General features: G+C 57.5%; 1 protein-coding gene across 2 annotated transcripts; it reads left to right on the top strand.

Annotated features, from left to right (window-relative positions):
- The first annotated feature begins 425 nt into the window (after nt 1-425).
- Nucleotides 426-27,289, top strand: PSAP (prosaposin). 2 transcript variants are annotated; one of them, XM_056113464.1, is made up of 14 exons: nt 426-505; nt 14,481-14,614; nt 16,248-16,322; nt 16,705-16,818; nt 17,549-17,755; nt 18,298-18,441; nt 19,602-19,658; nt 23,439-23,570; nt 24,457-24,552; nt 24,784-24,970; nt 25,059-25,234; nt 25,362-25,442; nt 25,604-25,711; nt 26,406-27,289. In XM_056113464.1, the coding sequence occupies exons 1-14, from the start codon at nt 466-468 to the stop codon at nt 26,439-26,441; spliced, it is 1,587 nt and encodes a 528-aa protein (XP_055969439.1). In that variant the 5' UTR covers nt 426-465; the 3' UTR covers nt 26,442-27,289. The 2 variants fall into 2 exon arrangements, with proteins under 2 accessions (XP_055969439.1, XP_055969438.1); XM_056113463.1 differs by having other exon boundaries at nt 19,602-19,667.
- The last annotated feature ends 313 nt before the right edge of the window (nt 27,290-27,602 follow it).

Here is a 27,602-nt window from a genome sequence, read left to right as displayed (position 1 = left end):
ATAGCACAGGGGGAGGGCCTTTGCCTTGCCTAGATTCCCAGCGTCCCACATGCTCCCCCCAGCATCCCCAGGAGTAATTCCAGAGTGCAGAGCCAGGAGTAACCCCTGAGTATCTCCGGATGCGACCAAATCAGCAAAAGAATAAACACCCTTACACACACAAGCTTTATATAATGCTGTTCCCCAGGTGTGTTTTTTTTTTTCTAAAAAAAAAAAAAAGGCATCAAAATCAAAGCTGAAATCAGGTAGTGAACGACGGTATTTGAGCTCTTGCTGGTAGAAAGCTCCCTCCCTCCGGGCGCCCGGTCCCCCGGCCTCGCAGCGGCGCCCCCGCCCGCGCCACCGCGCAGGCGCGCTGGGCGGGGCGCGGGCGCGGAGGGCGCGGAGTGCGCGTGCGCGCGGGCGGCCTTATAGGCGCGGCGTCAGCTGACGCTCCGCATTGCAGAGTCGGAGCGGCGCGGCGTCATGTTGGGCCTCCTCCTGCTGGCCAGCGTCCTGGGCGCGGGTAAGCGCCGGCCGGGCCCCGACAGCCGGGGGACCGGGACCCCGTGCCCGGCGCGCGGGGCTCCGGGCGGGGCGGGGCCGGGCCGCGGGGCGCCCGGACACCCGGGCACCCGGGCACCCGGGCGGGGACGGCGGCCGCGGGCACCCTAGGGCGGCGGGCGGGGCGGCCGCGCGTGCCGGGGCCCCGCCCCCACCCTCGGGCCTGGCCCGGGTGGACACGCCGTGACCCTCTGCCGCTGCACTGCCAGCCGGCGCCCGGCGCCCGGGCCCGGCCTCCCCAGGTCTCCACCGCGATCCAAGCTGCAGGAAGCAAAACGCCTCATTGATTAGGGTGGGGGTGGGGCGGGGGCGGGGACTGATCGATTTCAGTTTGGGGGCTGCACCTGCTGCCGAGGTGCCGGGGATCGAACCCCGCTCGGCCGCGTGCCAGGCAAGCGCCCTGCCCCCCCAACCCCCTTTGCAGGAGCGACGTCTGTATTTGCGCGTGGCTTATACCTTTGTGTAGTTGCTTGCAAACTGGACTTTTTTGGGGGAGGGGGAGGGTGGTCGCAGGGTTTCTTTCCCCCCGTTGAACAGGCCTCAGTCCGCCGTGTTGGCCGAGCGCGCAGCCGTTGGTGCGTTTGGACAGTCGCCCCCCTTCCGGGGAGGGTGTCCGTTGGTGGGGGTGCGCCCGGGAGGGTGGCCCACCTGCTGGCTCCCGGGAGGGGCCTGGCGCGGTCTCCGTGGCCCCGGGAGCAGGTGCAGCGCCCACCCGGGCGAGCCGGGCTCCCAGGTTCAGCCCCGGTTCCCTGCACCTTTGTTTTTGTTGTTTCCTGGCCACGCCCGCGCGTTGGTGCTCAGGGCTTAGCTGCTGGCTCTGGGCCCAGGGGCTCGCTCTTGGTCCAGCCGCGGTGCCCGGGATCCAGCCCCCCTCTGCTGCAAGGCGAGGGCCCCCCGGGAAAGGAGTGGGGCTGAGGAGTTGGCACAGGCCCACGGTTTGGTGGTGGGAGAGGGGAGGAGCGAGGTTTGTGTGTATACCTGGGGGGAATCTGGAGGTTTCTGGTTAATAGACGCTCAAAGGGAAATAAACCTGACCTTTAGGCCGTCGGTTTCAGTTTTTATTTTTGCTGTACATGAAGTTAGCTCATTGCAATATCATCATCCACATTTCATTGCTTAATTTTTAATTTAATGTTTTTTTTTTGTTTGTTTGTTTGTTTGTTCTTGGGCCACACCTGGCCATGTGCAGGCAGAGCTGACTCCTGGCTCCGTGCTCAGGGATCACTCCTCGAACTATATGGGGTGTCAGTTTGTGTGCAAGAGCAAGTGTCTTCCCGTTGCCCCCTCTCACTAGCCCCCGCCCTCATTTTAATACACAGTGGCAGAATGAAGGACACGATTGATGGGGAACCAGATATATTTACAGATGAAATGGACATAGGATGTGTCACTCATGTTAGCTTCCCGCATTTCCCAAGAATGTGTCTGAGCCTTAATTAAACCAAGCTCTTAAACTTGCTTCACTGGTAGACTATGAAAGGCGGTCTGCTTATAAAAAGGCCCTTGTTTTTATTGTTGCCGACGAGAACTTCTTGCCAGATTTGATACTGTGATCTGGGTGATAAATCAGTGCTGGTCTCGGACATTTTCTCTACTGATGGAGAACCTTGTGATTTTTTTGGTGAAGCAGTTCTCTTTTTTGCAGTGAGTCATTCCCCAAGAGACGCTGACAGTGCTGAAACCCTGATGCCCAAAAGGAACTTATTTCTTTGGGAGTGCAGAGCTGTCCCCTGGTGTCTGGGTTCGCCAGGATGTTACACAGAGCCCAGAGACCCTCTTCACAGGACTTTACAGGCCCCTGGAGTAGGTGGCAGTATTTAATTATGGCCTTGCTCCAACCTCGCTCCTGGGCGTTTTATGATTATCCCAAGGTCTTGCTAGGAGTGTTGTGAAGGCCCAGTTGCCCCCCAGGTTTCTGATGACACTGATGCCGAGCTTGTTACGGAGACTAGTGACTTGTATAGTGACTTTTGGCACAGTCGCTCATAAGAGGCACTTAGAATTTGTATTTCCACAGTGTCATCCTGAATCTGGAGGATTTATATTGTATTTTCATGAGGTCCTACCGTGAGAATCTTAGTTTGCTTAATCAAAAAAAAAATAGGATTATTCTTTTCCCTACCTGGATTAAAAAAAAAGTAAAAATATTTCCCCACCTGAAAGAATAAGGAAAATTCTATAGAGAGAATTGCAGGTGGCTAACCTGTCCTGTCCTTTGGGGAGTCCCAGGCTCAGCAGTGAGGGGGTGGGAGGACTATTTGCAGCTCTATAATTGCTCTTGGCCCTGCTGGGGGCTGGGGAGTGGTGCTGGGTCCACGGTTGACATTTCCACATGGGAAGCATGCTCCTCCTTGCTTTGTGCTCTCCCCAAACGAGTCCTTTGTGTTTCGGCTTCTCCCTACTCTGACTCCTGGCAGCCCTGGGGGACAGTGCAGCTCCCAGGATCAAACCTGGACTTCTGCCTGCATAGTGTGTGCTCAGCCCTTTGTCCTCACTCCCTGGCCCTCTGATCTAACTGCTTTATAAGGGGTGATGACAGTGAGACACCCCAGAAGTGACAATCCCAAATCATAGGTCCCCTTTACCGAAGACGAAGACGTCAGGATTAGAACCTGGATTCTAGGTAGTGCTTGCTCGTCCATATCTCTCCGTCAACAAGTACTTGTACAAAGCCACTGATTTTAATTGATATGCAGAGGACGTGTTCGACGTGTTCGTTTGAGAGTGCCGCTTGGTGAATTAGCATCTGGCCCACACACATACCACTTCTAAGCAGTGGCCAAGAGCAAGGAGTAGAACGTCAGTACTGGGAACCCCCCCTGCCTTAATTGCTGCCCTGTCTTGCCTTCAAGGAAATCATAAAGTTAAAAGTGACCATTTCTGGGGCTGGAGAAATGGTATACATTCTGGCTCTCCCTGTGAAAGCCTTACTGCCTGCTATCTTTCAACTTTTTTGTCCGTGGAGTCATATTGCTAAGGACTTACAGTGTGATCCTTAGATATGGAAAAAGACATTGAGTGATCCCTGCGCACCCCTGGGTGTTCCTCCTTCCCCCAGAAGCCAGCTTGGGTGCTAAGGAAGTGATAAATGTGTCAAAATCTCTGCAGGACCTGAGATACGGTCCAGGCTGGCTGATGCTACTTGGTCCTCCCTGTCCCTTCTGTACTGGCTCCCTTCTGAGTGGGGTTTGCCCACCACTGACACAAGCAGGCACTTTAGGGACGTTTTATATATCTGGGCCATAGCTGGCAGTGATCCTTATTCCTGCCGCTGCTCAGGAGACCGTGTGGGGTGCTGGGGATTGACTGGGGCTGGCTGTGGGCAAGACAAGTGCCTTCATTGCCGTCTCCCATCCCTCCAGCCCCACAGCTTATTTTTATCTGATGAATAATCCACTGGAAAGCAACAAAACTCAAGATCTCACCTGCTAGGAGATCAGACAAAAACTGCTGTCATTCAGTCATCAGTCATCAGTTTTAGGCTACGAACACATTGTTGTAATGTTTTGTTATTGTTGTTTCAGTGGGCTAGAGCGATAGCACAGCGGGTAGGGCACTTGCCTTGCAAGCAGCTGCCCCGGGCCAACCCGGGTTCAATTACTCCGCCCCTCTCAGAGAGCCCGGCAAGCTACCAAGATTATCACGCCCGCACGGCAAAGCCTGGCAAGCTACCCGTGACTTGTGACTTACTGATATGCCAAAAACAGTAACAAGTCATGTTACTGGTGCCCGCTTGAGCAAATCAGTGAACAGTGGGAGGGCAGTGCTAATGCTACAGTTGCTTCAGTGCCACTCTTAGTCCTGGCTCTGCACTCAGGAATCATTCCTGGTGGTGCTTGGGGGACCATATGTGAGGTGACCGGAATCGAACCTGGGTCAGCCACATTCAGGGCAAATGCCCTATCCACTGTACCATTGCTCTGGCCCCGACATAATGTAATGTTGAAGAATTATAATTACTTGCATTGACGAGCACGGTGGGAGTTTTCTAAAACAGATAAAGGCGAAGTTGCTCCTCCGTGTTCTGGGTTGTGAAGCTGGAACTGCCAGCCTGGTGGGGAAGGAAGAGGGCCAGGGTGATGCTGGCTGCGGGAGTACCCGGTAGGACTGGGACTTTGAGGCCAGTACTAAGCTCCCTAACCTGCGGACATGCCAGGCTTCAGGGTTGCCAGGCTCTGTCTTGTTCTCTGGGCCCTGCTGGGTAATGCTGTCAGGAAGGAAGCTCTGGGGAGAGATCACTGGGTCCTTTACCCGGCCCTATGATTTTTGGTTCACACCCACTGGCGCTTGGGCTACTCCAGGGCCCTGCGGGTGATGGTGGTGGGGTGGGGGAGAGATGTCTCCTGGCAGTGTTTGGGGGGCGTTTCTGGTGGTCCTTGGAAGCCTGCGGGGTTCCAGGCTTGAGCTGGGGCATCTGTACACTTATCCTTGGTGCTATCTCCCTCCCCGCCCAGGCTTTTTCTTCTTAGGCTTTTTAGTTTTAAAATTTTGGTAAATACAGAGATTAGGATGAAGAATTTGTTGGAATATTACGGATTGCTTTACCTTTTGTTCCTTGAAGTTCTCGAAAATCACCTGAATTAAGACTTTTGGTGACAGTGCTGAAAGGCTGCCCAAATTATGAGCTTGTGCATTGCTCTTGTTGATGGAACTGTGGAATTGAAGCTTCACGAGGGCCGGGGAGATTATTTAATTTGCTTCAATTCACAGTTCCCTGAGCACCAGGCTAGGAGTAGCCTCCAGCACTGTGGGGTGTGGGTCCCCTCCCACAAAAAAAAAAAGAGAAAAGAAAAAAAAAGAAAGGTCAACAGAGAAGTTCAACTCTTGTACGCCTGCAAGGCCTGGGACCGAGTCCCTGAGCCTGCTTCTCTTCCTCTGTAACATGGGATTAATGATCATTCCCATCTAATTGGGTGTGCTGAGGCCGGAGTCCATGACCAGATAAGATGGTTTGCAGAGCAAATGTCCACCAAGCCTTTCTCTGTGCCAAGGGTGGACACAGCGCTATTTGTCCACGGTCTGACCCCTAAGCACAGCCTCTTCTGCCCTGGATTGGGCAACAGCCTTTGGCTTCTGGCATGTCATAGGCTGTTTTTAACTGTGACAAAACAAAAATTAAATTGACGTATTATTAATATGCTGTTTAATTACTGGGTCAGGAAGCACGGCAGGGTAAACCGTCAGCAGTTTGGAGGGAGCAGCTGGTCTGCTCGGCTGCCAGCACTGTAGGTTCTGCTTGCTGGTACTCTGGATTCCCAGGGTTTTTTTTTTTTTTTTTTGTGGATGTTGGGATTTGTGCCGTGCCCAGTGTTGTTAGGGGTTACTTCTGGCTCTGCACTCAGCGTGACTTCTGACAGTGCTCGGGGGACCATATGGGGAACCTGGGAACCCAGGTTGGCTGCTTGCAAGGCAAGCGCCTTACCCGCTGCACCAATGCTTCAGCCTCAGATTCCCAGGTTCTTGGTCCATTGCCTTGGTGGCTTCTGGAATAAACCCCTTCCAGGCCTGTGATTCTTTCCCAACAGCCCATCCCACCAGCCCCTCCCTGAGACAGCTGGTATGGGCGCTCTGATGTCTCCAGAGCTGAGGTGGGCGGCTTCCACATCCCTTCTTCATTGTTTCGTTTTTGGAGGGTTGGGTCACACCGGTTGGTGTCAGGGACTATTCCTGGCTCTGTTCTGGAGTGAGCCCTGTTGGTGCATTGGGGTTGGGGAACCATCGGCAGGGCCAGGGATTGAGGTGAGGGTTGGCAGGCACAGGGCGAGTGCTTTAACTCCTCTCTTTTCAACACAAACGTTGGCATATTACACTGCTTTAAGCCTTGCTCTTTTTCATAAATATTCTCCTAGTGTCAGGAATACACACACACACACACACACACACACACACACACACAACGTTAACCTCCACCCTTTTCAACCACATGTAAGGCAAGTACCCAGCCTGTACTAGCCCTGTGGCCCCAGAGATGTTTTTTTGTTGTTTTGCTTTGGTTTTGGGTCACACTGGCAATGCTTAGTATTAACTCTGTAAATAATTAAGAGTATAATTTAGAAATGATGGACTCATGTTGTATTGTAATTTTAATGAAAAATAAACTATCTCCCAAAACACATGTGTTTCGTGAGAGAAGAATGACATTTTCCCTGCCACTTATTTTGGTTTGGGGCCACACCGGGCAGTGCTCAGGTGACCCTCCGGTGCTGGGAATTGAACTGGGACTGGCCGAGGACAAGTACCAAGCCCTGTCCTGCCTCTCTGACTCCGGGGTCAGGTTGGACATTCCGAGTCTCTGAGACACCTGATTCTCTCACTGCTTCTGCACAGGCATTGCTCTCGAAAGACTCAGCTGCACCTTCGAGTAAATGAGTGTGGAAAAAAGGCAGTTGCTGCCCTGGTATTAGTAGGATGAGAATTTCAACCTCACAGATCCCCAGACGACTGGGGGGGTTCTCTGGATGACACTTGGAGAATCGTTGGTGTGGCAGGTTTGCAAGACGACGGGCACTGCTGCTTCCTGTGTACCTGCACTGTGCACTTTTACTCTGATATGGATTCAACCCTCACAACGACCCTCTCTGTGTGGGAGCACCTGAGTTGGTGCCAGGCCATTGTAGTACCCCGCAGACCAAAGTGCCCTTCAGACCAAAGACTGTAGGACTGTAGTACAGTCTTTGGTCTGAATGTCAGTTTTCCGCCTTTTCCATGGAAGCAGGTGTTTCAGAATTTCACAGCAGGCAGACATGTGCTTGGAACGCTGTCACTAATACTGCTGAGGAAAGACACCGAGTTTCCCGATTCGGGACGTGCCAGTGTCCCTTGGCATATATATACTCCATGAGTTGGGGCACAGGGTTTGGCTGGAACCATGCTGAGTTCTGGGGAATGAATGACTGCCAGGCAGCCCCTGAGGTGGGGAAGCCACCCCCACCGGCAACCATGCCTGCGCCCCTGACCCCAGCTGCACTGGCTCTCCCTCCCAGGGCCTCCTCCGCCCAGTGCTCGGGCTGTGGCCTGATCTTACCTAAGGTAATTTCAGGTTCATCGCTGATCATCACCTGATAGTGTAGGCTGACACCTCAGAGGAGCTCGAGCGCTGGGAGGTGTTCCGCTCAGAACAAAGCACAACCTGGCAGAGAAGAGTTCTGCTGGGCTGGACTTTTCTGCCCTGCACTCAGTAGGGAACGTCTCCCTGAAATTATGCCACATCGCCTCTCTCTTGCAGTCTCGAAGATGCCATCCTTGTCCCTCAGTGTCTTGGGCATGGTTGAGATTACTCACCTGGCCCTGGAATGAAGTGGCTGCCGGAGGAGAATTGAACGTAGGCAGCGGTCGTGAGAGGGAGCATCTGGGAAGAGCAAGCCTTTGTCGTCACAGGAATTAGAACTTAGCTGGGCTAGAGGTGGTAGCTTTGCTACTTACAGAGGTTTGTTTGTGTTGTTGGGTCACACTTGGCAAGGCTCAGGGGCTCTGCATACAGGACTTACTCCTGGAGGTGCTCAGGGGAGCAGTCGGAGATCGAACCTGGCTTGGCCAAGTGCAGGGCAAACGCCCTGCCCGCTGTGCTCTCTCTTTGACCCCCATAAATGATATTTGTGATACCAGCTCTTCTCAGGCAGTCAGTGTTGAATGCACGACATCCTCTCCTGCTCTCAACAGCATCTGAGAGCGTGAATTCTTCAGAGAACTGTCTGAGGACAAGGCACTGGAGCCGGATGGTGTCTCCCTTGGGATTATCGGCTCTCGGTTTCTTAGCAACCTGCTAGTTGCCATGGCGATGCATTACCCAGGCAGCAGATCTGTTGCCCTGTGGATTGTTGGCGTTGGAAAGCTATTTGCGTGTTCAGTTACCCCCCTTTTTTTGGTGGGAGTTGGGGGGTTAGTTATATGTGAACAGTATTTTATTGGTCATCTTCTGAGATTGTTAGGATGTAACTTCCTAGGTTTTGAGCTGCCAGTTAATTACTTAGTTAAATGTGGTGTAAACAAGTAGAATCCCCGTGATTCAGCGGTTTGTGGAGCTTCTGGGAAGATGGTGATTAGAGAGAGGTCCTATTGCTACGACAAATGCCGTGCTAAATTATTATTTTTTGGATTCGGGGCCACACCCAGCGGTACTCAGGACTTGCTCCTGGCGGGTTTGGGGGTGGGGTTTGGGCGCCACATGTGGTGCTGGGGATTGAATCTAGGTTGGCTGCATGCAAGGCGAGCCCCCTGCCGCCTGTGCTATCTCTCCGGCCCTGCTAAATTATTATGATTATGATGATGGTGATAATTACCACCTCTCACATCCCTTCTCACCCCCTGAATGAGGTCAGTAATAGAAAACTGAAGTCTCAGGGTCACATGACTCGTGGCTTGGCAATCTTTAATGGTGTCATTTTGGAGCTATCTGGCATGGGAGCTGTGATGTGTGAGTGATTTAAAATACCTGAGAGACCGTGGAGAGATGTAGTGCTCAGGTAGAAAGTACGTAATTACGTCGTCCTAATTTTAACAGTCCTGCGATGCCGTGATGTCATCTTCCTCATACACTTAAAAACAAGCTCAGATGGACAGTGACTTGGTCAAGGTCATTTGGACAGGACTGGGGGCGCAAGCCGGGCTTTTTTCTCAGTCACCGGGCATTGCTTAACCATGGGGACACATCTGGGAAATGCGTTCTTAGGAGACTTTGTCGTGTGAGCATCAGAGCGTGATCATATGCAAATGACAGATGGTACATGGACTGTGCAGGGGCCGCCCCGCAGTCCGTGATGACTGGACGGCCTCCTGAAGGGCTCCCGAGCCCCTGGCAGCAGGAAGCACTCGGCGAGGCTGGGCGCATGGTCTCGAAGGCACACGCTGGGCTCGGCTTCATCCTGAAGGCCCCTGGGACAGTAGCTGACGGACCTTGACCCGTGGGGCTCACTCGAGCAGAGCTGCCACAGGGCCTGGGCTTGGGAGCAGTCACTCTGCTCACAGCCCATTCGCTCAGTGACCACGTGTGAAGTGCTGCAGAACTAGCTGCCTGAAATGTGGGTGGGGGTCATGCAACTGGAAGTCTGATTTTCAGAGTTGTTTCTTTTTTTTTTTTAATAAATTTATTTATTGAATCCGAGTTCGATTCCTCTGCCCCTCTCGGAGAGCCCGGAAAGCTACTGAGAGTATCTCGCCCGCATGGCAAAGCCTGGCAAGCTCCCTGTGACGTATTCGATATGCCAAACACAGTAACAATAAGCCTCATGATGGAGATGTTACTGGGCCCGCTCGAGTAAATCGATGAATAATGGAAGGACCATGACTGTGATTTATTGAATCACTGTGAGAACAGTTAGAAAGCTTTTGGGTTTAAGTCTCGGTCATAAAACCCCAGTATGCCCCCCATCCGACACCTCCCTCTCTACCTGTGTGGCAGATGATTTCCACATTACACTCCATGTTGATTGCATTTAATATTTCGACACCAGAGCCACCATTATTATTTGAGATTTTACCCCAACACTCAGATCTGCCGAAAAGGCAACATTAGACGATTTGTTTTCTATTGCTGATTATGAGTAGGATATGATGTCGTGTGGTACTGCGGCCATGCAATTTTTGGAATTCTGAAATCTGAATCATTAAATCTGGAGGGATTTCCGCCAAAAGCCCCTGGGTTCCAAGATTTGTTTCTGAATCTCTGGATCATGGCTTAAGCAGCTTGTTGAGTCGGCAGAGAGCCGGCCCGTTCATGGGCAGCTACTTAGGGTCTCTTTGGGGTGGGTCAAAGTTTGTTTAGAAATACATTTCATGATTTCCTGCTTGTGAATGTCGACTTCTCCACCCGTTTCATACACCCTCATGCCCAGGGTTGTTTACAGAAGAAATGGGTGGCAAGTAGGAAGGCTAAGAAGCCCCTGTCTCCTCTGGGGCCGGGGGTGCGAGGGAGTGGAGCACGCCGTGTTTGCACGAGATGCAGCTGAAGCCGTTTTAAGTGTGGGAGGGACTCCCGTATTAATGAAATGAAACTTGCCGGTAGGTTTTGATCCTTTGCTGTGCAGGGGTAGAACCCAGGGCACAGCTGAGGCGTGTGCGGCTCTGCCTCTGAGCCCACCCGCCTCCGGCTCTCCTGTCCTGGAGACGCAGTTGGATGCCAGCCTGCCAGCGTGAAGGCTTGTGCTCTGCCAGGCCCTTGAGCCTCAAGTGTAGTGCTTGATTTGCTCTGAGTAGTGGTCAAGCTTTAATAGGACACGTTCAAGATCTCCAGGGTTCAGACAAACATTCTGAGAACTTTCCTGGAGTTCGTTATGTGGCCGCAGAGAAGGAAGTTGGTCTTTGGGGGCAGCTTGTTGGAGAATGAGAATCGTGGTGAAAAGTTTGCTGGCAGTCGGTTTTAGCATCAGAAAGGGGTTGAGGGTGATTCCCCCCCCTCCCTTTTTTTTTTTTGGTGAGTTATTGCATATAAATGCTACAGCATCCGCTTTCTTAGAATAGGAGTGGTTTGTAGTGACTAAAGGGTCCCTCAGGCCTGGTTCCTCCCTGTCAGAGAGCCAGCCGGCCTGGACTCCCACCCTGTGGGCTTGGCTCTGGCCCCTTTTGTCCTGACCCCCAGGCGTGGGCACTGAGCGTTGGGCCAGGTTGGTTCCGAGCTCAGCAGCACACTCCTAGCTGGAGGCTCTGTTGGGGAATGGAGGGTGGACGCCTAGCTGGACTGTTCATGGGAACACAGGGAGGGACGCCCAGCTGTCGCTCTGTCCTGGGGAAGGCATCACAGACTCCTAATATAAAGGGGAGACTGAAAGGGAGGAACAAAAGTTTAGTTTTTCAGGAGTTTATTTTTTAGCCAGTTTAACTCTTGTTTCATAAGTCCACTGAACTTAGCTCAAGGCCTGAAAGGCCGTCACGGATTGCAAAAAGAAACAGTGGGCTGGAGTCCTAAACGGGGTTTGGTTGACGGCGGCTGATGGTTTGCTTCATGCACTCCTGCTGAAAGCGCTTTTCTGTAACAACGCTGGCTTTGCTGCGCTCGCGTGAACTTCGCAATGTGAACGTGAACGTGAATTTGTGGGACTCAAACAAATCATGAAAATGCTTACGAAAGTGCTCGGGCACCAGGATGAGGTTTTTCCTAATGAAAGGCCAATGCTTCTGCTGTGAGGCCGCTGCTCTGCCTCGCTGGACAGCCCACGCTCTGGCGTCAATGCAGACGCCTCCACAGCCTGAGTTGTGGTCTCTGGTGGTCTTCTGATGGTGGCCCCACAGCATTGAGCTGCGGTGTTTTCAGGGAATGTAGGGTGGTCCCTAGCTGCTCTGTTCTCAGGGAATGTCGGGTGGACGTTCAGCCACACTCTTCTCAGAAACTCAGGAACGGACGCCTAGTTGGACGCTCCGTTCTCGAGGAACGCAGGGATCGACTCATCGCTGGACTGTGCTGGGGGACTGTGGGAATGGACGTGTGGCTGGACGCTCCGTTCTCGGGCGCGCAGGGAGGGACGCCTAGCTGGACTGGCGGAGTGGTGTTCTGTGCCTGGACCCACTGGGCCTCGCTGTGCTGCCGCGTCCTCCGGGAGCCGCTTTCCTGCTCCCTGCGTCCCGCAGGCCCCACAGTCACAGCCTTCCTCTTCCGCCTAAGCCCCCTGAAGCGTGGCCCCTTAGCCGCCGCCGCCTCCTGAGCCCCTTCTTTCTCGCGCCTCGGCCGCCTCTGTTGCTGCTCAGACCCTGTGGCATGAGCTTTCCCACTGGCCGCTCTGGCCTTCCTCGGTGGAATCCTCCTCCTCCTCCCTGGGGTCCTGCCTGGCCGTCCCGGCTGTGGGGTGAGCAGTGGGCACAAGGCCTCTCCCAGGTGCCCGCCTGGCCCCTGCCCGCCCCTGTGCCCTGAGAGACAAAGGGACTCTGGCCCCTTCCCCAGGCGTCTTGGCGCCCCCGTCCGCCCACCGGCTTCCCCGTTGCAGGGGCCTTCTGCTCCATCCCTGTGTCTGGGAACACGGTGGCTCGGAGATCCCGTCCGTGATGATCCGGCCAGTTAGTGTGCTGGTAAGGGCGCTTCATGGCCACCCTCCACTCGGCCGGGCAGGGCCCCTCGCGGGCAGTGTGTCCTGAAGTGGAGTGAGGATTTTCTTGATTTTTGACATACTGATTTTGGGCCACCCATGGCATTGCTCAGGGCTTCTTCCTCCTTGACTCTGTCAGTGGTGCTCAGGGGGTCGGCCGTATGGGCGCTGGGGATTGGACTCGGCTGACCTGTGTGCAAGGCAAGAGTCTGCCCCAAGCTCTTTCTGACCCATTATTTGGTCCTGTCTCCGAGACAGACCAGCCCGCAGGCCTCGCAGCAGGGGCTCCCCGGCTTGGGCTCTGCTGCTTCAGGGACACGGCTTGTCTCAGGGAAGCGAGGCAGCTTCCACACATTCGCCTGGGTGTCCGCCTCTGCCTTTTCACCTGGCGCTAGCTGGCGCTCACTCTCCCTTTCTGGTGGTTAGATACTTTGTTTCCTTTCTGGCGGTTAGATACTTTGTTTCCTGAGCCCTCCCTCACCTGGTTGGTTATTCCCGGTGCAATTTTTTTTAATCATTTCTTTAATATTTTTCTGAAATGTCTCAGCTCCGTTTCCTGTGTGGTGGGTACTGATAGGGACTGTGCCCGGCAGTATGCGGGGGGATTTTCTGGACCTGGAAGTCTTCCTGGTGCCAGTGCCAGGTTCTCAGGGACTAGCGCTCCCTGCCCCGCCCGCCCCTTATCTCTCTCTGACTGCTGAGGTTCTCCAGGCCTTGGGCCTTCCGTCTTTTCTGTGCGTCTTTTATGTGGAGGACTCCTTTCAGCACTCTGTTTTCCTTTTGGATCCCTCCCCAGAGTCCCTGCAGCGTCTCTGGTGCCCTCTGCAGGTCTCGGCAGGTCTGTGGTGCCCAGCAGTAGCTCATGGGGAGCTGGAAGGCCGGACATTGCTCTGTCATCCTGGGGAGGCAGGACTCGGCCTGGCGTCCTGACCCGTCCCTCTCATTCTAAGGCAGGGTGGGCTGGGAAGTGACCCCTTCTCTCCCAGAGCCCGTAACTCCATGGCCTCCTCTCCCTCCCTCCCCTCTGCCTGCAGCCAAGGGTTGCCTTCAGGGTGGGCAGACTTACCGGGCCCCCGTCTTGAATCTGGCCCCACGGAAACCGAGTTGGAGCAACAGCGTTTGGAACGTGGCCGGTTGAGTTGCGTTTGTGAGCTGTCTGTGCTCAGTGTTGGGGCTGGGAACTGGGCAGCAGGTCGCCTGCTTGGGCTTGGGGAGGACCCAGTGTTGGTGACTTGGCTAAGGAGCGCTAGCGTTTCACAGCCTGCGCCGTGCGCAGGGGTGCGGACACGCGTGCTCCCGTGGTGTAGACAGACACGGCGTCTGCCGTTTTTCTCCTCATGGCCTTGCAGTGGAAGCAGCTTTTAGCTTCTCGATCCGCCTCTTAGAGGAATCTGGGGTTTTCTCCCATGGAGCCAGATGTTCCCAGAAGTCCGGTCGACACCTCTGTCATCTCCGTCTTCTGAGTTTGTTTCCCATGTCAGCTTCTTTGTTTCATTTTGTTTTGGGACCACACCCGGCAGTGCTCAGGGGTGACTCCTGGCTCTGCACTCAGCATAACTCCTGACAGTGCTCAGGGGACCATATGGGATGCTGGGACTCGAACCCGGGTTGGCCTCGTGCAAGGCAAATGCCCTACCTGCTGTGCTATCACTCCAGCCCCAATATTATAAATTCATTTTTTGGGGGGGGGCTCCCAGGTGGTGGACAGGAGCTCTGGGGGCTTCTCCCAGCAGTGTTCAGCCGACCGGGGCCTGGAGAGGCAGAGCTGTTGGGCCCTGAGGTGCCAGCTCCACCAGCAGCACCATAGCAGTGTGGGGGCGGGGGGGCTCCAGGGCCATCCCCAGGGTGGTCCGGTTCATGCGGCTGGGTGGGGAGCCAGGGCTGTGGAGCTCAGTGGCCCTGCTAACGCTGCCGCCTCACCCCCAGCCCTAGGCAGCCCTGTCCTGGGCCTGAAGGAATGCACACGAGGCTCCGAAGTTTGGTGCCAGAACATAAAGACGGCAGCCGAGTGCGGGGCCGTGCAGCACTGCCTGCAGACCGTCTGGAACAAGCCCACGGTGGTGAGTGTCCCTGCACGTAGCCGGTTCCCTGGACCCCCGCTGGGCCCCGTGAGGGCCCCAGAACCTGGGTGGGCAGGGGTCCTGTTTGACACGGGCTCAGCTGCATTTCCCCGGGTCGCCCATGCTGGGGCGGCGCCCACACCCTCCGCTTTGGCCCCCCGGACACTCTGCAGGTCCCACTAAGGCTCTGCGTGGGCCGCTCCCACCCCAGGTCTGGGCATGGCACTGCTCTGTCCTTGCGCCCGCCCCAAGCTAGACTCTAGCTGCTGGGCCTTTGATTTCCCTCTATGATCACACCGCATTCTCCCGGGAGAGGAGGTTCAGAGCCGGGCTTCTAGCGCCCACGGAGGTCTTGGAGACAGCAAAGGTCAGGTGCATTGGCATGTGTGCTGACCCTCTCGGGCTGCCGAGCGCTGCTGACCGCCCTGGCAGGCACATTGCGCTGGGCGCCCCAGCCGGGGGATCTGAGGTCAGTCCCACAACACTGTTCTTGGGACAGCTTTTGAATTGGCCGGGAAACTGCTGCAGTGCTCAGAATTGCTTTCACATTTTGTTTTCTTTTTTTCCTTTTTCCAGTTTTTTTTTTGTGTGTGTGTGTTTGCCCAGGCCAGGCTGGGCACAGGTTCACTTCTGGTGGGGCCCAGGGGTGCTGGGAATCACACCGGGCAGGCCTGGTGCAAGGCAAGGGCCCCGCCCGCTGTACTCTCTCCCCAGCCCCTGCATCCAGGTTTAAAGTCCAGTGAGGACGTTTTCTAGGACAGTCTTGTGGATGCCTGCATCTCCCTTGCATGGCCCCGTGCCTGGCATTTGCCCGATGAGGCCCAGAGATTTCAGTTGGAGTCTCTGAACCCAGCAGGGGTCACAAAGCTTCTCAGACTCACGTGGACACGTTGTGTCTCCCCGGAGTGACCCCTGGGCACCAGCAGGTGTGGCCCCAAAGCAGAAACAGAACAGAGAAAAAATGCGGAGAGGAAACAGGCTCTGCAAGGAGCAAACTCGGAGCCACAGAACGGGAGGAAACTGCTCCCACAAGGCACCATCACGAGCCCAGCCTGGCATGGCCGGGCAGAGGGGGCAGGGTGGGCAGGGAAGCCTGAGCCCAGTCAGACCGGTCATTCCGCTCAGTCCCAGTGCCTGTCCCCGCACTCTGCCCTCCTGGCAGTGTCACGGTCACATGGGGCCGAATGTTACGCTCCAGAGAACACAGGTGTGACGCCAGTCTTCTGACAGGCTGGGCACCCAAGGCCCCGCCTGGCCCAGGCCCAGGGGAATTCTAGCTGGTTCTCGCTGCCCTTGGGAGGAGTGCCCATCCCGTGTCAACAAAATCTCAAGTGCCAAGGCCAGCCCTGGAAGCTGCGAGCGAGACCAGCACCCTCCCTGCTGTGTTACCACTTGGGCCCCCCTGCCAGCCTTTTTGCGTGCTTTAACGAGCATTACCTGACTGTCCAGGGAGAGCAGAGGCTGTAGCCCGATGCTCGGTCCTGCCGAGGCAGAGCAAGCATTTGCGTGGTGTCCCGGTGCCTCCCCGAGACTGGAGGCGCCGTGGCCGGCAAGTGAGCCCCGTTTCCGCTCTCGGCCCCGAATGTTGCACCCTCCAGATCCGGGTCTCAGTCCTCACTGTGTTTCCCTCTAGAAAGCACTTCCCTGCACCTTGTGCAAAGATGTCATCACGGCCGCGGACGACCTGCTGAAGGACAATAGCACCGAGGTGAGCCGCACGCATGGGACGGGGCTGGGCACAGTGGCCGCGTGGTCGCGCGCTCACACCTGAGCGACTAGAGAGGAAGTCGTTCAGGGGCAGTGTGGCCCGTCCCCACCGAGGTCTGCGCTCCCCACTCGTGCTTCAGACAGTCCTTCAGACTGTCCTCGGCCGCGGCCGTGCGGCACGGGGTGAGGCGTCAGCTCAGGTGGGCAGGATCTGACACCCGCTCCGCTGGGCCTCCTGCCCTTTGTCTCCCAGGTCTGATGAGCCCCAGCTGCCCGCCAGCACGGGTCACCCCTCTGCCCTCACCCCGGGGCTGCTGTGGGCCAGCGGGGCCCGTGCTTGGGGAAGAGCCTGCCCCACCTGACCCATCCCCTGTCCTCTCCAGCCGGAGCTCCTCTCGTACTTGGAGAAGGTCTGCGACTGGGTCAAGTCTGCCAGCTGCAAGGAGATGGTCGACACCTACTTCCCGGTCATCCTGGACATAATTAAAGGACAGATGGTGCGTGGCGGAGACGGCCCCGGACAGGCCGGGCCAGGTTGGGGGGTGGAGTGGATGGTTCTGGGCAGGGCCTTCTCAGCCGAGTCCTGCCCGCGGCTGCAGTGCTTAGGGAGGCAGAGGAGAGACGGACGCTCAGGCTCGGGGCTCGGGGACATAGCCCGGCCCATGCCACAGCGCTGACTTGGTCACTCGGTCAGATTTCTCGTTCCTTTTCATACCTGTGGTCGCATCATCGGGGGGCCCCCGGGGCTCTGTGGCTTCAGCTCTGAGGCCGCTGAGCTGTGGCCCGCATCTTCTCCTGAGCAGATTCTAGACCGGAGGAGGCTGGGTCAGAGCAAACCAGCGGCCGTGTTCGTGGGGGTCCAGGGGATCACAGGAAGGAAGAGGCGCTCAGAGGCCAAGAGGGCCTCCCCCGAGAGGACAGGCCACCCAGAGCCGTGCTGAGACCCCAGAGCAGCAGGGTGCTGGGGGGAAGGGGGCTCTGGCCGCCTTTCTCTGGGTACCCTGGTGTTGGGCTGTGAGGGGTCAGTGGAGACAGGCTTTGGGAGTGGGCGGGGCTTGAGCGGGACGTCCAGGAGCAGGTAAAGGCCGGTGTGTCTCCTGGCTTGAGTGGCCTGGGTGGGCTGCTTGCTAGACTTGGGTGGGGAGCTGCAGGCTGCAGGGCCCGTAGGAAGGGGCATGGGGCGCCCACTCACGAAGGCGTCCAGCTGACGTCTCCTTCTGCCCCCAGAGCAGCCCCGGGGAGGTGTGCTCCGCTCTCAACCTCTGCAAGTCTCTCCAGAAGCACCTGGCAGAGCTCAACCATCAGAAACAGCTGGAGTCCAATAAGATCCCGGAGCCAGAGCTGGACCTGGCTGAGGTGGTGGCGCCCTTCATGGCCAACATCCCCCTCCTCCTGTACCCCCAGGACGGCCCCCGCAGCAAGCCCCAGCCGAAGGTAAGGCGGGGCCTGGACCAAGACACGCACGCGGGGGGGGGGGGGGGGGGCGGTGCACGCGTGTGTGTGCGTGGCTGAGTTTGTGCGTGGTTTCGTGGGTGTGTGTGGGGGTACTTGTGCGTGTTATGTGGGGGGGGGTATGTGTGCACATGTATTCATTCTCGGTTGAATCTCACTCCTGGTTGACTCATTGCCTTGAGACGCTCATACCACGGATGATCTGAAAAGCCTGGAATATTTCGATCAGGGAAGATCATTCCCCTATTAAGTCTTAGTAAAATTAATGCCCGGTAGATGTGAAATCTGTTGATTTTCTAACTTGTGAAGACAGGAGGTCTGGTTTAGGGAGGTTTGGGACGTGGTGGTGAGGCCCGAGGCCAGTCCCTTGCCTCTGCCCAGGCGGGTGTGTCTCTGGCCAGAGCATCCTCTGCGGCCTGTGGTCCAGACTGTGTTGGGCAGAGTCCCACCAGTCCCCAGCATGGAGCGAGACTCCTGGGAATTGTCGGGAGTGAGCAGCTCTCATACCAGCCTCTCCTCTGCAGACCGAGGGCGACGTGTGCCAGGATTGTGTTCAGATGGTGACCGACATCCAGAATTCTGTCAGGACCAACTCAACCTTCGTGGAGGCCTTGGTGGACCACGCCAAGGAGCAGTGTGACCGCCTGGGCCCTGGCATGGCCGACATGGTGAGCCTTCTCCCCATCCGAGGATGTGCGGGTTGGGTTAGCAGTGCCTGGGCACACGAAGGGAGCAGAAAACTTCTTTTTTTTTTTTCTCTCTTCACCTGGATGCACCCAACTGCAGTCAGGCTCTTTGGGTGCCAAACTACAACAGTCAGAGCACCCATTACTTTGGTTTGTTCATTTTTGAGTGTATATGATACATTGGACCTTCCAATCTATGGTCTTTGAGAAGGAGATTGTTCAAATAGCTCCTTTCCCCACCCAGAAGAACAGCCAGACTACGTGGTGACATGGTGGTATGCAGGTACTTCCTGTGTGTGGCCCAAAAACCAAAACCAAAACCAAAACCAAAGTAGGGGGTTTAACATCTTTGAAGCATCTTTTTTTTTTTTTTAAAAGTGAAGCAAAGAGGGTGCTTTTTTTTTTTTTACCACACCCAGCAGTGCTCAGGGCTTACTCCTGGTGGTACTTGGGGGCTCATGTGAGATGATGGGATTTGAACCCAGGTCAAGGAAAATCCCTATCCACTGGACTGTCGATCTGATCTGCCAAGTAGTTCCTATTGAAACTTCTTTCAATTGTGGGGGGAGAGAGGAAGGGAGACTGGTGTGTTAGAGGCTCCCCCAGGGTGGACGCCAGCAAAGACACATGCAAGCCAGGTTTCTGCTGAGGGAGAGCGCGGCTCCCAGAGCGAGCCCGCTGAAAGGCCTTCCGATGCTGCTGTGTCCCGGTCCCCGGAAGGCTGTGGAGGGGTGAGTGTCGGTGTTGTTTCTGTGGAGACGCCCAGCCAGGATCAAGACGGGAGTGAGAGTAGGTCGGGTGAACACTCTCTGGCTTCTGTTGAGTTTAAGCCCCTCCACCGTGCCCAGGAATGTCTGGCTGGCTCTCAGAGCAGCCTCGACCGCCACAGGGACACTGCATGGTCACTGGCACCCAGAGGTGCCGCTGAGGGCAGCTGTGCCACCTTCGAGGGGTCGCCAGCGAAAGGAGATTGGACGCTTCTCCTAGAGCCTTGGAGAAACGTTTCACACCTCCCTGGATGCCTTCTCTGTAAGAAATAGAAGACCCGGTTGCCCTTTTTTCCCCGTGTCCTGCTAGAATGCTCATTGAAGCCCTTTGTGGTGGCCACCATTGCTGTCCCCTCACTGTCCTTCTCTCTGCAGTGCAAGAACTACATCAGCCAGTACTCGGAGATCGCCGTGCAGATGATGATGCACATGGTAGGTGCCGTGGTCCTCCGGGGTGTCGCCTCCCGCTCGCGATTCCTGGGAGACTGGGAGTCACACGGTGGTTTCTCACCCTTGGTCTAGTCCAGGGGCAGAGTAGCTTGCCAGGACCCGCAGACCTGCTCCTCTGTCATCCCCACTAAAGCCGCTTAGCCCTGACAGCTGCCCCGCTGGTGGCCAGGATGTGCTCTGGAGGCACACCAGGCCAGGCCTGGGATCCCCGCTTGCGGCGCGAGTTTGGAGCAGTAGAGCCTCCCGGGGCAGTGGGGCGGGGGGCGGGTTGGGGCTCCCTGCGGGAGGTGAGTGAGTTCGCCTGGCCAAGGCTTGCTTGCAGGGAACACCCTCCGTGGGGCTTGGGCACGCGCTGGCGCCTCCCTGATTGCAGTCGCAGGGTCGGGGGACTTTGGCAGGACAGAGGTCCCCGACCACCTGTGTCTTTGGGTTTGTTGTCTGTGCCGGGCTTTGGGCAGTTTCACCGGAACGTGGCGCCCCTAGTGCCTCAGGAGCAGAGTCTGGTCGCGAGGGCCACTGGCCTGCGAGCGTGGCCCTGCTCTGGCCGAGAAGCCATCTCGGGGCAGTGGGCATGAGGTCAGGGATTTTTGCAGCTTGCAGTGCTTGAAGGGTCACTTTCTGGGCAGAGGTCGGGGGTGCTCCTGGTGACCTGCAGGCCGGGCTCTGCCCGTGACATCGAGAACCAGCACCTGCCTGCAGTGTGGAAGGGACATGTGGAGTCGGCCCCTGGTGCCGGCAAGGCAGGAACTTGGGCTGTGAACCCTCCCTTTAAGAGGTGTTTTGGTTGGTTATTGGGGGGCCCGGGGGGCTGATGGGCAGTGTTTAGTTAGGGTCTACTCTTTGTTCCCTATTCTTTTTTGTGAATCACTGTGAGAAGTAGTTACACTGTTGCTCACGACTGGGTTTCAATCAGGCTGTGTTCCAGGGTCTGCTCCCTTGACTTAGAGCTTAGGGTTCCCTCCTGGCTGTGCTGGGGTGACCTCGCGTGCTGGGTCTGCAGCCCGGGCCTCTTGCATGCAGAGGATGTGCTCAGCCCCTCGGATAATATTTCTAATTCCTAAAGCCAGTTAATTTTTGTTTTGGTGCCATGCCCCGCGGTACTCACAGCTTACTCCTGGTTCTGCACCCAGGGATCACTCTGTCAGGGCTTAGGGGACCAGATGGGGTGCCAGGGATTGAACCTGGGTTGGCTGCATGCAAGGCACGAACCCTACTTCCTGTACTGTCTCTGTTCCCCCAAAAAAGTGACTTACAAAGACACACTCCTAGAGTAGGAGAAAGAAGCAGCAGTTGGTTGAGTTAAATGCTTTCTCGTAGCCAAAACATGTCTCTTATTATAGAAGTTATACTGCATGACAGTAAAAAAATGTACGGGCAATCTTTCTGAAATAAGAATGCGTGGTCTTGGGGGCCGGGGAGCTGACCTGGAGGACCACCAGAGCACATGCGTGCAGGGGACCCAGGTTCTGTGCCTCGCATCACAGGGATCACGAGTACATCCCCAGGGGTAGCTCAGAAACACGAAACAACCGCAAAAGATTGGCAGCCATTTAAGTCGGACTTCAAAGTCTGTGATTTACACTTTAAGTGTAGAAATATATTGTTATTAAATATTCCTGTAGGGAAGATTTTGAGAGTGCGTGGCGTTCATGGGCAAGATACACTGTATGTACCCAGCCTCCCCATGGCCAACCGTTGCCCTTCGCTTAGGGAGCACCATGGACATCCTTGCACCGAATAGCTGTGTGGACATCCCTGTCCCCCACCCCCTCTTGGTGTAGATGACCGGAACTGAAATGGGTGGGCAGCCTGCTCCGAGGACAGTGTCACGGAGGGGCAGTGAGTTTGGTGCAGTTTTGGCGCAGTGCACACCCACCTTTGGAGGCCCCTGCACCATAGGGGCACACCGGGGCTGCACCCCAAGGAGGCCAGCTCTTCTTAGGTGCTCATTGACGTGTCAGGGACCTGACGGTCACAGGGGCCGGGGCTGCTGCCAGGGCCCCTTTGTGTGCCAGTGGTAGGGACAGTTAGGTCAGCTAGGGGGTCTGGGATAGTGACAGCAGGTCTCTCTGCCCTGAACTGTGGGGGGTACTCACATGTGGTTAACCGCTTGGTACTTTAATTTTTCCTAACTGTTGTGTGCTTTCCTTTCTCCTCTTTCTGTCTCCGATTTCCTGTTTTTTTTTTTTTTGCCCCACAGCAGGATCAGGTATGTGACGGGAACTTGCTTGTGGTAGTGGTCTGTCTGCTGCTTCTCACTGTCCTTGGCTGCTCCCCCGTGACGCCATCTGGCTCTGACAGACACAAGGGGCAGTCACCAGCGTTAGCCTGTCGCCCGGCCGATGGCCACTGGCCATCCAGCCCATGAGGTCTTGGGGTTCTCCCCCCTTCATGGGGCCAGGAAACAAAGCAGCGCCCTGCGTGCTGGTGACTGTGCGGTGGTGGGGATGGTGGGTGGCCCCGGAGATGCCTCGGCCCTCCACAGTGGCCTGGTTCCTGGGCGGGATGGACGCCTTGTCTCTGTCAGGACTCAGCGCGCTGCATGCCTTAGTCCCGTGACTCCTAACCCAGAGACGCTTCTGCCGCATGAGCAAATGGAGCAAATGTTCTGGCTCGGACCCGGAGCCGCGGCTGAAAAATAACGCCCTGATGCATGCAGCCGCTGCCCCTTTGGCGGGGCTTTGGGATCCAGCAGGCTGGTGGCGCCAGCGAGAATCGAACCCCAGAGCACGTGGGGGCTGTGACCCCTCCCAGCACCGGCGCCTTCTTGCCAAGGACAGTCACGGGTGTTTAAACCTTGGCCGAAACCACCGGACATTCACCGTGGCTGCCTTGGTCAGGCTTCGGAGCAACCACACACTTGTCCTTTTTCTAAAAAGTTACACCCTGGACTCCATTCTGGTTGTGCCCCGCCCCGACCCCCATTTCTGGGCTCCCTGCATGCGCTGCTCTGGAGGTGCCTTCAGACGCCTTGTTTAGTGAACAAGACTGCCCTGTCGTAGCCTGGGGCTCTGGCGGTAGAAACCAGTCGAACCACGGGCGGGCGGGGCCAAATTCCCCGCGCTCCCAGGTTTGCTGGGGGGGGGGGGGGGGGGGCAGAAGCCACGTGGGTCCCGGGGTGTGTCCGGGGATGTCTTCTCTTGCTTAGACTGAGGTGCTCTCGGTGGTTTGGGGTCAGTGGGAACCTTGCGACTTGCTCTGACTCGTCATCCCAGGGGGCCGGGTTTCCCGGTAGCGTGTGTGTGTAGCGGGGAAAGTAGAGCGTGGTTTTCTGTGGAAAGCTAACATTTCCTGGAGGCATCGTTTGGTCCTTCCACTGATGCACAGCGTGGTTTCTTGTCTAACACGTTGGGGTTTCTGTCGGCTTAGGGGCGTAGCATAGCAGGCTCTGTACAGAAGGGGGTTTTCCTCCTGCCGCACCAACCCTCTCCCCTGAAACCGGGCTCCAGCGCGGACGGTTGTTTGGCCGTTGCCACGGGTGCGGGCGCCTGGCCCTGCCCTGGTGGGGTTAGCGGGCAGCGGTCCCATCTCTTCTCTCCTCCGGGCTCCGTGCAGCTTCCCGGGCCTCTGCCCTGCAGATCTGCTTCTGGAACCGAGACCCTTGACCTCTGCTCACGGGAGTCTTTGCTGGTCGGGGGCGTGGCTCTTGGCCTTGACCTTGGGATCCGGGTGCCCCCTCCCACCCTGCACCCCACCCCATGTCTAGAGAGGACCAGGGTGGGGAGCAGGCCCCCGACTGACTCTTTTTCCCTCTGTTCTCAGCAACCCAAGGAGATCTGTGCGTTGGTTGGGTTCTGTGATGAGGTGAAACAGGTGCCCATGCAGGCTCTGTTCCCCGCCAAGGTGATCTCAGAGGACGTCATCCCTGCCCTGGAGCTGGTGGAGCCCATTAAGGTACGTGGTGTCGCCGAGCAGTGGCGGCCAGGGCAGGGTGTGTGTGTGTGTGTGTGTGTGTGTGTGTGTGTGTGTGTGTGTGTGTGTGTGTGTATGCATGCCAGGGCGGGGGGGGGGTGTGTTATGTGGGGGGGTTGTGCACACAGACACGTATCCTGACCCATGCTCTTGTGTGTGTGTGTGTGTGTTTGTGTGTGTGTGTGTGCGCATGCTGACACGTATCCTAACGCCTCCTCAGCACATTCTTGTCTGTAAACCCCGGTTCCCGTTTTTCGGGCCCCCCGTTTCCATCAGTGCCTGCCTCTGCACTGGCCCTTCCCAGTGTGCTTTCTGTTGCCTCCTCCCCTCCGTGGCTACAGCGTGACGTTCATTCCCAGACACCCCTGCCACTCACATACTCCCTCGCTCCTTGGTCAGAGCCTTCGGGCGTGTTCCCAAGCACGCCTGGGTGCCAGTCTCATTTCCAGCACCTTCCTGTGGCAAAGGCCTCCATCTGTCACCATGTCATGCCGGGAGTCGAACCCAAGATGGTCACATGCAAGGCCAGTGCCCGGCCAGTTGCACCGTCTTTCCACCCCCCTTTTTGAAACTTGAACTGTGTCCACGCGCAGTCTCCTCGTGTTCACAGGCGCAGGCTCTCACCTGCTCCCTGCCCCACCCACTGGAGCCCACACCAGCCCTATGTGGCGAGAGGGGGAGAGACGTACACTGGGTCGAAGCGCCTCCCATTGTCTAAAGAACAACAGGGACTTGAAATCGAACCCAGAGCCAGCCGCTGTCGCGTGGACGGAGTCGGGAGCCCCTTCATGTGACAGCCCTGGCAGGTCTTCGGGGAGCAGGAGCAGGTGAGGCCCAGCATTCAGCCCTCTCTCTGCCTTCCCAACAGAAGGACGTCGTCCAGGCAAAAGCTGATGTTGTCTGCGAGGCCTGTGAGTATGTGGTGAAGGAGCTGACCAGCTGGATTGACAACAACAAGACTGAGGTGTGTACGTCTCAGGGGACGCTGCCCTCCTGGAGACCCCGCAGGACTGGGCCTGACCCTGCCTGTGCGGCCCTTTCCGGGGCTGCCCGGCCCGCGGCCTGCCCTGCTTGGGGGGGGGGCGGCGACGGTCTCTTCTTGTGGACTTGTTTCCCGGCCCTGCAGAGGTTTCAGAATCTCCCGAACCTGGCCCAGGGTCTGTCTCCTCAGGCCGTCTGCTCCCTTGCATTTCAGGAAGATATCATCCGGGACTTGGATGCGGTGTGTGCGAAGATGCCGGCGTCCATTGCCAAGCAGTGCCAGGAGGTGGTGGACTCGTACGGCAGGTCCATCCTGACGCTGCTGCTGCAGGAGGTGACCCCTGAGCTGGTGTGCTCCATGATCGGCCTCTGCGCCCCCCAGGGCCTGCCCGCGCTCTCTGGTGAGCCTGGGCGAGGGGTGAGGCTGGCGGGGGAGCCGTGGAGCCGAGGGGCTCCGCCCACACGAGCTGTGCCCCCCTCCCGGCGCAGTGCACGTGACGCAGGCCAAGCAGGCCAAGCAGGCCTCGGACGGCGGCTTCTGCGAGGTGTGCAAGAAGCTGGTCGGCTACTTGGACCAGAACCTGGAGAAGAACAGCACGAAGCAGCAGATCCTGGACGCCATGGAGAAGGGCTGCCACTTCCTGCCGGACCCCTACAAGGACGAGGTAGGCCCGGGGTCGGCGGGACTGCTGGACCCCTGGGTGGGGCAGAGGGGAGCCCTGGGGGAGCCTGCCCGCCGCCCTTTGGCCTTCCGTGGGCCCGCGTGAGCAGGCGTCCCCGTGTCTTTCCCAGTGTGACTCGTTCGTGACCCAGTACGAGCCTGTGCTGATCGAGATCCTGTTGGAGGTGATGGAGCCTTCCTACGTGTGCCTGGTGAGCACCGGGGACGCGCGGGACCCCCGGGAGGCTCCTCCAGCTGCGTGAACACCCCTGCCCCCCCGTGGGACCCCGCCCCTGGAGGGTTGTGGAGGTGCCGGCGGCTGATCTTCTCTAGTCCTCACGCTTGCTCGCCCCCGCCCCCCTCCACCTTGCAGAAAGTCGGCGCCTGCCCTGCGGCACACAAGCCCCTCTTGGGCACGGAGAAGTGTGTGTGGGGCCCCAGCTTCTGGTGCCAGAACATGGAGTCCGCAGCTCTGTGCAACGTGAGTCGGGCGGTGGTGCGGGAGGGGGTTCCGGGGCCCTCGGAACAAGCGCTTAGCCCTGCTTGTCTCCTGTTCCGTTCCCGACACACCTCCACCCCGTCCCCTGTGTCCTGGTGAGAACCCCGCCAGCATCTCCCAGGGCTCACTGCGGTCTTACCAGCCCTGCGAGTTGGCACCTGCTGGGCGCTGGTCGGTGGTGGCCGCCTGTCTCGTGCTTGGTGCAGCTGGTTTTCTTATGGGGCTTCGTGCCCAGTGGGCCTGCGGGGTCATGGAGGGTGAGTGACCTCAGCTCGCCACCAAGGCCAGGGCGAGTTCTGTCCACCGCGCCCCTGCCCCCCCGGCACACTTGGTGTTGGCGGGGCCTACGGATACCCCTCCTCGGGCTGAGTGCTCAGGCTTTGAGCGGTCAGTGCTGCTCTGGGCAGGGCCCTGGCAGCCCCCCAATCCAGGACCCCAACCTTCCGGCTTCGGGTTGTTTCATTTTGGGGACCACCACAGTGGTGGGTGCCCGGGAACTACTCCTCGCTCAGTGCTCAGGGCTTGCCCCCCGGCCACATGTTGGGGATGGAGCCTGAACTCCACGAGCACTGCCCCTCAGGGTGCTGGCGTCCAGCCAACTCCTTGGCCGTGACAGCACGTAGGCAGGACGAGGTTGTTTTTGGGAAACTAAGGCCGGATTCCTCTCCCCTGCCAGGCTGTTGAGCATTGCAGGCGCCACGTGTGGAACTAGGATGGCTCCACCCAGAGAAGCTGCCGCGTCTTTTCCTACTGGTGTGTCTACGGAACAGACACACAGACCTGTTGACTTTGTTATAAGAATTAGGACCGTCTCTCGCTCCACCCTCATCCCTTCTGTGGCATCGCTGTCCTCGGGCACCCAGCCTGGCGCTGACACGGCTGCTTCAGTCCTTCCCTCTCCGGACCTGCCTGCCCCTGCATGGCGAGGAGCAGAGAGGGGCCAGAGCTGCGTGACGGGCGGTGGGCACCTCCTGAGGGGCTCGGCTCCCCAATCCTCCACCCACCCCGGGAGGGCCTGCCCTTCCCCCACACGAGCCACACAGGCAGGGTGATGGGCAGGGCGAGAAGCCAGGCAGTGGTGTTGGAGCAGTGCGGTCCCCATTGGGGGGGTGCCTGGGGGCCCTGCCCGCCAGCATTCCCAGGGATGCCTTGTCTGGGGCTCTGGGGGTGGGGGCGGGGAGAGCCGCATGGGGCCTGCTCCTTGGGAGGCCCCGTGCCCTGTTGTGTGATCGTGGACGGCAGTGACGCCGCCTGCCTGCTCTGGCATCCGCCACGACCCTGCCCATGCCTCTGCACTGTTGTCCCAGGCGTACGGACCCCAGACCCCGGCCCCTGACCCCTCTCCCAGCCCTGCCCCCCCTTCCTCGATGCTCTGTGTGACCTTGCCTTTCAGCAGCCGTGGGTGGGTGGGCGGGGGGCGCTGCCTGCTGCTTGGCCCCCTCCTGCACCCTCCCTGGTCCCCCGGAGCCGGCGAGATGTACAGTTGCTAGTTAATGGACTAAACAGTTTGTTTCCGCTATAAAGTCTCTGTGATCTAACAATAAAGTCCTGTCGACCAGGCCCGAGTCCGAGTGTTTCTGTGACGTGTCCCGAGTGCCCTACATGTAGGACAGCAAGGGAGTGAGAGGCACCCCCCCCCCATCTCCACACCCACCCGCCACCACGGAAGAGCCAGACAGCGGGCCGGGTCCTTGTGAGGTGCTTTTCTTTTTGAAATTCAGACCATTCCAGAAACATTCGGTGATAACAGTTCAGCAGAACCAAGGGGGGCTATCGAAGGACTAACTGAAATCGCGGAGGGGGGATACACGAACACGCTACAGTCGAGACCGGGGGGCAGTCTGTCCTGTGAGCCGCGGGGAAGGGGCTGGGA

This window comes from Sorex fumeus, unplaced genomic scaffold (assembly GCF_029834395.1).
Source record: "Sorex fumeus unplaced genomic scaffold, SorFum_2.1 ptg000020l, whole genome shotgun sequence".
Taxonomy (NCBI): Eukaryota; Metazoa; Chordata; class Mammalia; order Eulipotyphla; family Soricidae; genus Sorex; species Sorex fumeus.
Note: the sequence above shows the minus strand (reverse complement) of the source record. Positions and strands in the feature narration are given on the sequence as shown.

Excerpts from the sequence above, each read along its gene's own strand:
- PSAP (XM_056113463.1), top strand. The coding sequence starts at position 466 with ATGTTGGGCCTCCTCCTGCTGGCCAGCGTCCTGGGCGCGG. Across the intron at positions 23,571-24,456 it reads AGCTGGTGGAGCCCATTAAG|AAGGACGTCGTCCAGGCAAA; the intron begins GTACGTGGTGTC and ends CCTTCCCAACAG. Across the intron at positions 24,971-25,058 it reads GGGCCTGCCCGCGCTCTCTG|TGCACGTGACGCAGGCCAAG; the intron begins GTGAGCCTGGGC and ends CTCCCGGCGCAG.